The sequence below is a fragment of the Anser cygnoides genome, chromosome 6, assembly GCF_040182565.1.
Source record: "Anser cygnoides isolate HZ-2024a breed goose chromosome 6, Taihu_goose_T2T_genome, whole genome shotgun sequence".
Classification (NCBI taxonomy): Eukaryota; Metazoa; Chordata; class Aves; order Anseriformes; family Anatidae; genus Anser; species Anser cygnoides.
The window spans coordinates 1,699,769-1,713,898 of record NC_089878.1 but is presented as its reverse complement, the minus strand read 5'-3'; the positions used below and the strand labels follow the sequence as shown (position 1 = coordinate 1,713,898).

Genomic DNA, 14,130 nt, shown 5'->3' with positions numbered 1-14,130 from the left:
GGCTCAGGTGTTTCAGGACAGATGAAATCAACAGAAAAGAGTGGCTGCTTTTCAGGGCCTTCTTCCCCCAAACTCACCTTTCTCTCCAGTGGCAGCGGAATCCCTCATCCCCCTGGAAACTGGAGAAGAACTTTAAAGAGTACATGCAATGTTTTACTGGGCTTTCTGAAGGATACACAGACACGTTATGTCAGCAGCTGAGAAGCTAGGAAGCCCAAACCTTAAGGAGAGAATGACTAAAATACATAAACATCATCAAATCAGTATTTATATATGTATGCTTTTTTAACATCACCATGTTATGTATGTATGACATGTATGGCAATAATAGGAACTTTTATCTGTCTAGCAAATGGTGTAACACAGCACAGCACAGAAAGTGTCCCAAGTTTGTTGTGGTGGCCTATTATAAGGATGTGCAGCTATCAGAGACTGCGTCATGACCAGTTCAACCCTCAAGACATCCAACTCAGGCTTCAGCATATGAAATGTTGAGCTGAAAAGTCAGCTTCAGTTTGACAAGGGTGCAAGTCTCATGTTAGAAAAGAAAGAAAGCTAAATAAATACAGGATATATACTGTAGGATAGTGGTGGTTCCCAGTTCCTTGAAATGTTCGACACACAGACTACTAGAGGAACCACTGCCAGTAATTAAGTTCGGTGAACCAGAGTAAGAACCCGTTAGTTGCAAATCAATGCTGCTTCCATTCTGTACCATGGAAGGAACCAAGTGTTTTGGGGAAAATGATAAGAGCCTTTCAGCCAGAAAAGCACCTGCAGAAGTGTGCACTGGAAGTATGCACAACTGGAGGCTGACATAACAGACAAAAATTTGGCACCAATGTGCAAAGGGAACTTCAGTGATACCTGCACAAAGGCAGTACTCCTCAAGGGTAAGTAGCTTGGTTTCAATCTCTTCTCCCATTTTATGACAAATATAGAGGAGGGCTGACATAACATCAGCTACTAAGACAGAAAAACAACAGCATTGATCACACACTTCTGTGTAAAAAGACTCAATCCTCCCTTGAAGGCCTGAAGAAAACGAGGGAAGAATATATACTTCCAAACAGGAGACCATAAATGCAGAACCCCTCCCCAGCCTAATGGATACTTAAGTCTAGCAAAGAAGTCCAATCTCTTTTCTATTTTTTGCTAGTTGACACCATAATGCTAGAACACATTATGTGCTGTAAAATGATAGGAGAGAAAAACAACTACAAGAGTAACAGAAAACACGAGGACATTCATTTAAATTGAGGCTCACATTCTGTCTAGAAATTGATGAGCTATTCGTGAATTTCTGTGAAGTTTTTCATTACGTAAAATGCTTTTCAAAATGCAGCAGAAGGTACTCTTTAAGTGTGTTTTTTCTTTTTTTTTCTAGATTTAACTATCACACTTTTACATTGCAATCAAAGTCTAACTGCAGCTTGTATTGCACATCTATACTACCTTTAATTGCTTAGGTATAAACACAACAGCAAACAGCCTAGCACAGCCTGATAAAATTTTTGAATCCATTTGTCAGATAGCTTTTACAGACAGTGCTTGTGCAGATATCAGCTCACCAAGCTTGTGCACCACTCACTAAATTCCAGCCGATTTTTAAAAAGGTCTAATTTTAGTTTTATTAAAGAACGTTGCAGTATAGGAGACGATACCTGGACTAAACCACACAAGATGACCAATATATTGAAAAATGACATGTTATACATGTTTATTATGAAATTTACATTCCACTGTAAAACAACAGTAAGTGCAATAAGCTGATGAAAATAAAAACAAAACAACAACAACAAAAGTTCCTAGACCATTCAAAAACATTGTGTGTAATCCTCTTGTGTAACAGTCAAAGAAGGCCCAAACCTAACATTCTCCTTCCCTCTCTGCTGCTCTTTAACTTAAAGTAGACTTTTGGCTTCATCAACCACAGGTATTTGAAGTGTGCAGTTATCTCCAAGTTTATCAAACACACTGAAACTTGAGCTGTATGTCTATAAAACTAGAAAGCTATATATTTGTACTTGGTTTAAGCCAATCTGAGTAAAGGTAAAAACTACAAGAATTTCTCTCCCAGTGTCTTGAAACTTTCACAAACATGGGTAATTTCTTTCTTTGTAACACCTATTTTTGTCTCAAACCTGCAAGGTAACAGAACCTTTGCCAAGTGCATTTCTCCATCAATTCTCCATTAATTCACTCAACCAAATCACATTTGCACAGGACAAAATGATCTTATGCAGGAGCTCAGTCATCTTAGTCACGCGAGTTCATTTCATCTCTTGTAAGAGGCAACAAGCCAAATCAGTTCCTAGAACAATGGCAACTTTAATATATTGTCAGAAACATGTATGTTATTCAAAAAAAGTTTGTCTTCTAGGTTTTGGCACAAAGCAGTAAACTTGGAAGAAGTGGTAAATCTTTCCCTGTTGCTGCAAGCCAGACACATGCATACAAAAAGCACAACAGAATTTCAATAGCACTGTGCCACAGCATCAAAAACTGGATAAATGCAACAGTATACAAATTCTTTCATCATCTTCCTGCCTTGTGTAAAGTATCTGAGAATACATTATCCTACAGAAAACAGACAAACAAACAACCTTGCAACATATCCATAACACAGTTTGAACTGAACCAGTTTATATTGCTAGGCTATGGAATATGGAAGTGTCCCAAAGAGAAACATGCATTTAATTAATGTGCTGTTATATAAATTTTAATGGAAACCTGGTCTGCCAAAGGAATTCTGATTTAATTGATTTGCTGTTTATGTTGATAACTCCAGCCATTCGATCAGTGTGTTAACTAATGAAGCTAGTTAGAAACACAGCGATATACCTTTAGAAATTGTCTGTCACTTACTTACATGTATTCCTATAATAAATGTACATAAAATGGACATACTTTTGACACATTATATACTTCTCTGTTTATACCAAAACTGTCTAACCTTTTGTCAACTCATTCCTTAGTTCACTGGAGAGCAACATTACCTCCTCCCAGCCCTTTCATTCTTACCTTATTTAGCTAGGTAAGACCCTGTGCACAGTTAAGGAAGTACAAACAAATACTTACACAAAAGAAGTAAATATTTTTCATTAAAAAAATATTAACCCATATATAGTATTTTAAATAAAATTCACCTTTTATAAGTTTAAGTTTTTGCTTAGATATCAAAAGGCAACTCCAGGAATTCCTGAATATTTCTGTGCGCTGCTGACAGACAAGTTTCTGTTGAGAATCCCTGTGCAAGTTTGAGGTGGTTACTCGTTTTAATTTTACAAAAAAAAAAAAAAAAAAAAAAAAAGACTGCTATATCAAAGAGTCATCATAAGATCTATAGGGATGTACAAGCAGAAGGGCCACATATAAATCAGTTGAAGAAGCTTTGTTTTCCTACCCTATTCCACTCAACCCTGAAGCAAAAATGGTGCTGATTATTTTGTTGTGCCATATGCCAAATGCAAATCAGTGTAATTATACCAATGCTTCACACCACGCACCCAAAAAGATACCAGCCATTATGTTCCACATACACTACAACAGCCAAGGTAAATGTTGACTGTTTTATCTAATTGTATGGAAACAAACTTTAAAATAATTTAAATATGTTGATAAGTACAGTGAAAAATCACATACAGATTAAGAATCCCTTTCCACTCTGGTCACTAGCCTATTCCTCCAAAGAACTTGGGGCAAAAACTTCTTCTTCTTTAAGTTACCTTACAAATCTATTGTAGATTATTCAGTTATAACTAAAAGCTTGAACAGAAAGGAAACCAAAAAGCAGCATGGACAATAACACTTCGCTGAATACCACTCAGAAATCAGATTTCTCCAAATGATTTTTCTTTTGGGACAGAAAGCCTGCCTTAGTTCTGTTCAAAAGCAGATTCGGAACCATTCTCCATCATTGGAACACCGGATTCCAACAGATAAAATGTTCATAATATGTATCATAAAATACGTGTTCAAAATACGTGTACAAATAAAATATGTGTTCATAAAATGCTACAAAGAATACTAGCTTTCACCTCGTTTCTGAATATAGAATGGTAAATTTTGCTCTGAAGGAAATCTTTTAAACAAAATCCTGCCTAAAATCAGAAATACCTGACTGAAAGGCATGATGTTTACTGCAAAACTCTAAAATGTATAGAATGTCTACCTGTCAAGAGAAGAGTCAGATTACGGAATTTTCAAGCACTTAAGTAAATGCTCTCTGTGTATTTCAAATAGAATTGAAATAATTGAATTGAGAACCTAGTTTCAGTGTTGCAAAAGGAAATAAGAATGTGCCTGAGATTTTATTGCATGTGCAAAAATACCCTCATTTAAAAAGATGCATGGGACACTTTGGAAAGATTTCTTAGCTTGAAATTTTCACCTAATATATACTTTTCTGCTTCGTAATTCTTATTCTTTGCACCTTCCACTGTATGCTTCAGAAGCTCTGGAAAGAAATTAACTTCTGTTAATACCTCAGTAGCACAATTGCACTCTTAAAAAACAAATGCTGACCACATATTTTGGTGTTCATAAGTATAAGTACTGTTTTCTTACATAGAATTAAAGGTTCTCTCACCTGATTCTCAATGTGGGGAGTTCAAAAGAGTATGGTTTCTGAACTAGAAAATACAAGAATCAAAAATGTCCCAAGTTTTTGCATTTGTTTGTTACAGAAAACTTGGACCAATGATGCTCGTCAGAATGATCATTATTTTAATATTGTATTTAAATGATATGGTCTGACTGCTAACAAATAGTAAAATCCTATGGTCATATGACAGAAAAAATAGAACAGCACCTGCAAGATGGTTTTACAAATACAGTTTAAAAGGTTAAAATACTGAGAATGTCTACAATGGTCTTTTATTTAAGCTAAGACAGATGCTGAAGGGATCACAAAACTAAGCTTTGGCTTCTTTCTTTTCTTATCTTCCACCAAAGCCTTCTTCCTCAAACCTAAGCATTGTTCTTTTCTCCTTGATCCCAACACTTCTCTCCCCCCCATCTTTTAACATGCACATGCCTTCTTCAACTCTTCTGTAACACACCTAACCATGCCCATACTGGATGTTTATCCCTCAAATATTATTTACTATGCTAGAAGTCCATACCAGTCAATCCTCCTTTAGGATATCCATTTTTGACGACTGTGTGCAGATTGGAGCTCCCAGTGCTCCAATCATGGCTGGAAGACTCTGGTTTCTTCTCAGTCCTGCCATTAAGTTGCTACCAGCATTTAAAAACACAGCTGAGTCCTGCCTCCGCAAGCTAACCTCTGGCCCCTGATTCTTCCTGTGGTCCTCTGTCTCAGGGGGCTTAACCACCCTGGCAATACCCAGCCTCTTCAGCCTGTCCACTAGGTTCATCTTCAGCTGGCCTATGTCTGGAGCGTTGCGGGAGGGCTTTAGGCCATACATTTCCTGCAAGAATGTTTCTGCTGGTCGGGAAGCCAGGAAATTTTCTGAGTGATGCACTCGAGGCTCAAATGGTGAAAGGGAAGGACAAGGTGAATGTGAGGGAGAATTGGGTGGAGTAGAAGGAAAAGGGACTGTTTGAGGGGGCTGTAGCAAAGGCAGTTTTTCTAATAGGGGGCTATCATAAACCTTGGCAGAGATGCCTCGTTCTTGCAAAAGCTGTGCCAGACTGCTGGTGCTGCTGAGGGTAGTAGTTGAATCTCCTCTGTTGGTGAGAAATTCTCCAATATTAAGCCTGTAAGACATGGCTGGAGTGCTCACTACTGGATTTCCAGTGCTGCTGCCACTATTTCCAAGTGAAAATGGGGCACACGTGGAGCTGAAATAAAATAAAAATGAAACAGAGAAAATACACACATTAGACATCTTCATACCTGCTTGACTCTGTATGTGCCTTTTAGTGTATGAAAGAAACAAGAAAAAGAAAACTCTTGTTACTTATTCTGGTAACTTCAGCTTTAGTAGTTTCACTATTTGTGTTCTGCAAAATATCTAGACGAAATTGGTTGACAGAGAGGTTTTGGTGTAAGTACCAAAGAATTTATTTTTCATACATAATTTTTAATGTCTGGCCATGGAGAGGAAAAACTTCTGATAGGACAGGGAGTAATGTTTTTAAACTAAAAAAGGGTAGATTTAGATTAGGTATTAGGAAGAAATTCTCTACTATGAGGGTGGTGAGGCACTGGCACAGGTTGCCCAGAGAAGCTGTGGATGCCCCATCCCTGGAGGTGCTCAAGGCCAGGTTGGATAGGGCTTTGGGCAGCCTGGTCTGGTGGAAGGTGTCCCTTCCCATGGCAGGGATTGGAACTACGTGACCTTTAAGGTCCCTTCCAACCATAGCCATTCTACGGTTCTATGAAAGAAAAATAAATTGTTATGACAAGATTACGCCAAGTGTTCTATAATCAAGTTCATTGTTGTGTTTTACCTTCTGTTTAGAACAAAACTTAATTTTTGAAGTTAAGGTTAGATATGATAGCATAAAACTTTTCAAGACCAGCTGTCAGTTCAGAGCTTTTAGGTGAACGTTTCATAAAACAATTACAAAGGCATTTAAGATGACAAAACATCGAGAAACTTCGCTGAAGAACACATTAGTTGAATTGCTAAATTTCCAGACAATGAAACCTGAATACCCAAAGCTACCTATGATAAAACTCTAACAAGTGGCACATTTGGATGAAAGACCCTGTTGAATGATACTAGCTGTAGTGTATCACACAAATACTAATCTTTATTTCCCATGTACAAACGCTGCAATCTCTTCTGCTCTATATTAATTCAAGATGATGCTTCCTGAAACACTGAGTATAATTATGTTTTCTGAAAGGACATTTCTTGATGGATACTGGACGTTGGACATACTTAGGGGACTCTTAATAGAGGAGATTAATAACTTAAAAAATGCAAACAAGTTAAATCAGGATTTGCAATTTGAATTGGACACTTGACCCACTTAAACTGGTATTCTGCTTTAAAGAGCACAACCAGCCAAGCCACAATGTATTCAGCCAATTGTCATGAAAACCTTAATACTATAGTCACTTTTTTTTAATTTTACACAACCAGAAATATAAACTGTGCTCAACTACAGTGTATTAGATAGAACATCGACATCCAGCAATAACTTAGTTTTTAAAAAGGACAGAATAAAACATATTATGTCAGGGTTTTGTTGTTGTTATTTTTGTTTTAATACAACAGGTATATGATACAAGGAATTTGCTATTTTAAGAGTATAAATTTGCTTCCTTTAAGTTACCTTAACCTATTCTAACTCTCACTGTGGAGAATTTCTAGTTTCCCCTTTGTAAATACAACCATTTTTATGTGTAACTTTTTATGTGCTGCCTAACTGTCTTGGTATTTTTTAAAACTTGTTCATATATCAGAAGACAGAACACAATTGTTCAATCCCACGCAGCAATTCTTAGGATGTTATCATACCTGGGAGTAACTTGGGTGATATCAGATGGGTGAAGGATTCTACATGTAGTAAAGGTAAATGTGGAATTTGTTGAAGATAGACATTTTCCAGGATTTGAGGCTGCAATGTAGAGAATTTACATCCCGTAAGACTGATTAGTACTAATGAAAGCAAAGTTTAAGATGATGCTATTAGCATTGCTAATCTTTTTGTTGTTGTTGTTTTTTGTTTTGAAGTAAAGAACAAACACAACAAAGACATCATTACCCCAAGGCCAAATATTTTCCATTGAGAAAAAGATACTACAATCAGTTTATTTTAAAATCCATTTAGTTACTTGCTTTATGCTTTTTTTCCCAATTTAAGATGAGCTGAAACTACACTCTTCAAACGTTAGTAACATTAATAACAACAGAAGCCAACTAGCACTACAAGAACCACTAACATCCAACCTGAACCTAAAAGCAAGGATCATTCTGCACAGACACAGGCTTCTAACCTTGCAAAATGCTCTGAAGATGAAGAGAACTGGAAGCAACTGTACCACCTGTATTAAATTGTATTTGAGCTAGCACTTTGAATTACTGTAGTATGGAACTGCATAAAACTAAGTTCTTGGAGGCAAATTCCTAAACCAAAATAAATGTTAACAACGTCCTGAAAAAAAAAAAGTCCTGAAAAGAAATTCCAGTCTGAAATCCCACACTGTAATCAGACAACTCAGCAAATAAACAGTGATGAAGTCCTTGCAAAAAAAACAAGCAGAAATTGGCATGCAAAAGGAGGAAAAACTACTAACTATGCTTCTTACCAGTGAGTGGTACTGCTACTGAAGTAATAGGTGACAGGAAAATCCCTGACTCTTGCTTTGACACTGCACACTTCTTTTTCTCTGGAAAGGATGGTTGCACTTGAAATGTTATACCTCCTTCACCTTCTTCCTCATCATCCTCCTCCAAGTCAGAGATGTGGTACACACCATCATCAGTCAGAGGGGTAAAACCTTTTGTAACAACACCTGGTCTTGGGTCCAGAATGGTGCCTAGGTTGGGTCGAGCAAGCTGCTGCCAGTGAAACAGGGTCTGAGATCCTGGTGTGTCAAAAGAAGAGTTCCTGAGAGCCATTACTTAAAATTACACTGAGTTACAAGAATGCTTGTTATAAAAATTTCAGCCAACTGGTGCGGACATTGATACACATAGTGCGCTTGGATGGCAATGCCAAGCACAAGAAAAAGCCTAACACTTAGCACCTTTATAAGAAAGCCAAGTACAAAGCAACACTCTGGTGAGCTAGCTGGTACATAGCCAGCAAATGCTACTTCTTCCTCTTATTACATATCACATCTACCTGTACACACACCAACAATAATTTAGTTGGCAAATTAATGTGAAATCTTTTTCTAGGAGAAGGAAGATCATCCTCTTACCTTCGATGGGCTTGACAATTTGCAATTTTTCTGGTAGGAGGACACGGAGGTTACTAGAGCTGGCAGAGAAATCAGTGAATTCTGAGTTTGTACCCAAGGAAAAACAGCTTTCTGTTGGTGTATTACTACCACTTGCCCCTTCTTTCTGCTCAGCCAGCAAATGCATTTTTCGCTCACATTCCTCCTCAAAGAACTGCTTCTCACTCAGGTAGTTCTGATGACGGAGGGAGAGCCTGTGCAGAGCTGTGACTAAGTCATTGTCTCCAGGGGTTCCTGGCTGGCCACACTTATGCGTGCCCCTGTGAGAAACATGAAATAATAATAGATATTAAGACTGCCAAATTAAATATTTCTCTCTTTTGCATGGCAGAGGTCCAGTGTGGATTTAGTTTTAAGTCACTTAGTTTAGAAAGACAACAGACTGTGTTTCCTACTTCAAATTCTTCTCAGAGCTGCTCCTCTGGGTCATCTGTGTTTGGCCCTCCGAATGTAAGCCAGACTGAAAAGGCTTTGCTGTCATAACAACACTTGACCTATTAGAACCAGGAATCGGTAATGGGACAGAAAAGGAAGACGAGCGTCCACGAGTGACATTAGCAACCTTGACAGTGTTGAATACTCGTTTATGTTGACCCCTGCAGGAAAAATCAAGGAAACAAACATGAGTTTCAGAAACACTTTTTAAAGGATAACAAAGTTTTGAGCAACAGATTTGCAAAAGATGGCAGACACTGGACTAAAAAGATTTAAGCCCAGAAGAACAGGATTGCCTAACACACCCATGTTTTAGGGAGTACTGCTCTAATAAGTATCTGAATTACCACTCACTTTGACCTGAAAGAACAAAACAGTCTATTGATAACCACCTGATAAATTTCAGGAGCTTATATTTAACTCTTGCTCAAAAGTAAAGTCTTCAGGAATGTCTTCAGCTTTATAAACTGTTAGCAGTCTTTCAGCTATAATTTCATTTGCCAGAGATTTTTATATAAGCAGTAAAAGCAATAAAACTAGTGCTGCGTACCAGAGCATCTGCATCAAAAATCCCAGAAACTGAAGAATGAATTAACATTTTAGCAAATTCCCAACTTCCTCAATGGAATCAAATAATAGCAGGTTTTGAAGTTGAAAAGTTACAAATACTGCAAAGAAGTTACAAATACTACAAAAAAAAAGTAGAAAATTTATCATAGAGTGAACATTCACATTTATAGATTTCCAGAAATCAGTTTCACCTTACTTAATACAAGCACATGAAAAAGTATTGAAATGACACACAGAGATCTAAAAACATACTTCTGCTTGGATAGAAGAGATTCATCACCCTGACTCAATTCCTTCCGCATTGTCCCTTCAATTTCTGCTGCAAGGGAATCCTAGAGAAAAATGGGAACCAGAAGAGTTGACATGTTAATAGAAATCTTCTTCCTAACAATTTTAGCAGAAAATATCTTTTTAAAATACTCTAAAATTTCTTTTTTTTTTTTCCCTCATTATTATGTTTCACGCTGTGTGTAATACACAAACCTGTAAGTCTTTGAAGGGGGTGGCAAGCAGGAGAATTTTTACACCATAATTACACCTAAATATAACTGGTTTGGGTTCAGTTTTCATTTTAAAAATCTGTTCTTTTTTGGTACTTCTAAAGTTAATTTCTAAAGTTAAGCTACAACTGTAAGAGCACTTCTTACAAGGTCAAAAACATACATGAAGGATTCTGTATATGCAGAATGATCAACGAAAGCCTGACAAAGTCCCAGCACAGCCCAGAAATTTGTGAGTACACTACTCAGAATATACCTGACACTTAGAAGAAGAGGAAAATAAATGCTTTTTTTTCCATTGGTTTAGTTATCTTCAGCAATTAGCCTAAGGTTATATATTTCTGATTATGCTTAAAATTTAATCTCACAAGATAAGGAGCTGAGGAGATAAAATTACATCATAAACTACATAAAGAAAGAAAAATACAGTTTGAACTCTCTCTCAAAAAAAGGTTTGTTTCTTAAAGAAATGCTGTCAAGTTATAAAATTTAATACACATATACTGGCATAATGGAGCACTAGCTATTGATCATACCAATTCCTGTACTTAACAGAAAAGTCATATAAAAAGGAAAAAACATTTTAATATCACAAAATGGTAAATGAATGATTAGTTTACTAAACATTAAATTATCAGAAGCGTACACATTAAAGAAATGAAAAACTGTTAGCTCAGCTCCTTTGCCTATTACAAAATCGCTTCCACTGCAGCTCCTGTAACAGCTGTTTTACTCTTACAGTTCTACGCTATTACAGGCCCTATATGTGCCAGTAGGTATACAACATGCTAGCAGTATTTATTACCACAGGAAATGCTCCATGTAACTGGGGATGGCAGAGACAAGCAACAGAGCGGGCTCTGCTGCGCAGCAACTTCACTTCTTCTTGTGATTCGTGCAATATCCCTAGACACTCTGCGTTCCGATCTTGCAGCTCATGTAGCTGAAAGAAAAAAAGTATATGTGATACCATTAAACTTCAACAGAAGCAAATAAAATACACAGTAAAGCTGAGTAACTCCTACAGAAACCAATATAGATGGGACTATAATATTTCTCCCATTGCACAGCACACACCAACATCTGGAATTGGAAGCAGTAATAGACAATGCTCAGCATATCACCCATACCAATTTTAGTTGTGACACATATATACTCAAGAGTATACAATTCAAAGTAAAATACCTTGAAAAACTCCGCAAATATTGATGCAAAAGAAGCAAAAGAGAATTTCCTTAAGATCTAGTGAGCTACAGTATTGATATAAGCAGCAATATTCACATGAAAGCACTCCGTTTCTCATAACTACTAATAACAACAAAATTTACCTAGTCTGAACACCTTGTATGCCTTTCAGACTCCTGTGAACTACAAAAATATTTGTGTAGACTTAACTAAACATAGTTATTCTTTTCCCCCATCATTTGACTCCAACCACAATGAAAAAACATAAGTTTTAAATAATTAAAAGTTCTTGCTGCTTTTATGCTGGTTTCAGCTGGGATAAAGTTAATTTTCTTCCTAGTAGCTCGCATGGTGCTGTGTTTTCTATTTAGGATGAGAATAACACTGATAACACCCTGATGTTACAGTTGTTGCAGAGCAGTGCTTACACTAAGTCAAAGACTTTTCAGCTTGTTGTGCTGCCCAGCCAGCAAGGAGGCTGGCTGTGCTTGAGGAGCTGGGAGGGGACAGAACAAAGACAGTTGACCCAGACTATCAATGGGGTATTCCGTAACATATGGCATCGTGATGAACAATAAATATGGTGGGGTGTTGGCTGGCGGAGGGGTGTGCTGCTGCTTGCGGTCTGGCTGGACATTGGTCAACTGGTGGTGAGCAATTGCACTGTCCGTCACTTGCCTTGTATGTTCTTTTATCATTATTATTATTTTTCCTTCCTTTTCTATCTTACTCAAGTTTTATCTCAATCTACAAGGTTTTTCTAACCCCTTTTTTTTTTTTTTTCTCCAATTCTCTTCCCTATCCCACTGGGGGAGTGTGGTGATGGGAGTGATTGAACAAAATGCAGTGCTTAGCTGCCTGACAAGTTAAACCACAATAGTCATTTAGTTTTTTTTCCTCTTGTATTCTCTTTACTCGCCCAACCATCCATCCATCCATCTACCCATCCACCCACAAAAGCCTTAAGTACCTCTGCTGTCAGTTGTCTCTGAGCATCTTTGGAAGCTTGTAAGTGAAGTTTCAGCTCTTCCTTTTCAATCACATGCTGAAAGCACAAAAAAGCGCTAATTATTTTCTTAGCCAATTCCCCTAAGGAAGTCGATCCTCTGCCATACTTTCCTGAAACAGCCACTTTCTTGTGATATAACCCCTGGTCTGCAAGTAAATTTTTATCCACTATAAGCATGCACATATGTACGTGAAAGGTACGCACATACACACACACCCTCCATCAGCACTCCCTTACTTCTTTGAGTTTATGCTGAAGATCAACAATCTGAGACAGAAGGGATGAGATCTCTTCCTGGTAGCGAACCAGCTCCTCACTCTTCTCTGACAACTCCTCTGTTATTCTGGAAATTTGAGCATTTGTTTGCCCTACAAAATTAAAAGCAACTTAGAAGAAAGGAAAAGGAAACAGAAAGGGAAACAACTCGCTCCCCCCAACTAACTGAAACAAAAAATATCCTCCCCAAAACAAACAAAGGCTCACCCCCCCCCCCCCCAAAAAAAACAAACAAAAGAAACCACACACACCAGAAAAGATCAACCAGAAAGTCAACAACAATCTGCAAAATAGCTGATATTCTTAGGAAGTTAATTCAGAGTACATATGAGTAGGAGCCTTAGAATATGCACAAGGAAATCAAAAAGAGAAGGGATAGGTAGGAAGAGAAAGAGAGTTAACTTCAAATGCAGGTGTAATATATTAAGAGTTGAGTATGCAGAACCTGACATACATAGCACAGATACGTGTAATGACCATAACATAATCCAAAGCAAGCTGCTATAAATTATTTTAAATGACATAGGGCCTCATGAGCAGGGCCAGACTTATTGGAATATGATGAAGTCAGGTTCTGAGTTGATCTTGTTATTAACTACCATTCTCTGTAACCAAAGAGATTTTGTCATACCTTCTCAACATAACATACACCTACTTAGCTTTTGATTTTGGTGACTATCTATTCCCCAAAGTCCCACTGCATAGAGTTTTCAGTTTTTTTTTTTTTTTTCCTTTGAACATCTCATGAACTAAGGTGACAAAGCACCTCAGAAAGCTGAAATATTTTTATACAGTTGGAGTTTCTTGTGCACTTGACCTGAAAGGATAGCAAAGTCATAGTAAAGTCTGATCGATTTTGCATAAAGATGGGACTACATATTTAGAAGCATAACCTTTAAGCAACAAAGTATCTATCTTATTTATTTCTAAACAAGAAAAAATCTTCCATCAGTGCTAACCAACTGAGTTAGAAAAATGATTCTCTAACAGTGCTAAATATTTATTTTTTAAAATACTGTAAATTAGCTAAATATACCCTTTCATTGATAGCGGTTTTTGTACCTCATAGATTTACTATAAGACTGAAATTACTGAAGCTCATTTTTCAGGGATAACTAAGAGAAGGTTTAGGCACTAGATGTTCAAATACTATTTTGCTTTTGTGAGAAACAGCTTGGATACTCACGGAGCTCTTTGACACAGTCACTGACTAGCTGCTGTTCCTTCTCTTCATACGTAATGGTTTCTGTCTTCAGATGGCAAGCCTT

The 14,130-nt window shown here is 37.3% G+C and overlaps 2 protein-coding genes across 11 annotated transcripts in view; one reads left to right on the top strand and one right to left on the bottom strand.

Moving 5' to 3' along the window:
• Positions 1–14,130, top strand: part of LOC106040004 (caspase-8) — a 48,065-nt gene that overhangs the window by 19,047 nt on the left and 14,888 nt on the right. The gene's annotated exons all lie outside the window — the stretch shown is intronic.
• TRAK2 (trafficking kinesin protein 2) overlaps positions 3,277–14,130 on the bottom strand; it is a 31,189-nt gene continuing 20,335 nt past the window's right edge. For 9 of the 10 annotated variants that reach the window (XM_067000087.1, XM_067000084.1, XM_067000090.1 and 6 more), the window contains 10 exons: positions 14,049–14,127; positions 12,824–12,954; positions 12,548–12,622; positions 11,198–11,335; positions 10,145–10,224; positions 9,283–9,483; positions 8,849–9,147; positions 8,231–8,509; positions 7,440–7,539; positions 3,277–5,808 (listed from right to left, as the gene is read on the bottom strand). In XM_067000087.1, the coding sequence (XP_066856188.1) occupies positions 5,130–5,808; positions 7,440–7,539; positions 8,231–8,509; positions 8,849–9,147; positions 9,283–9,483; positions 10,145–10,224; positions 11,198–11,335; positions 12,548–12,622; positions 12,824–12,954; positions 14,049–14,127 (2,061 nt within the window). In that variant the 3' untranslated portion in view covers positions 3,277–5,129. The remainder of the gene's footprint in view (positions 5,809–7,439; positions 7,540–8,230; positions 8,510–8,848; positions 9,148–9,282; positions 9,484–10,144; positions 10,225–11,197; positions 11,336–12,547; positions 12,623–12,823; positions 12,955–14,048; positions 14,128–14,130) is intronic. The other variant, XM_067000088.1, reaches the window with a different exon arrangement.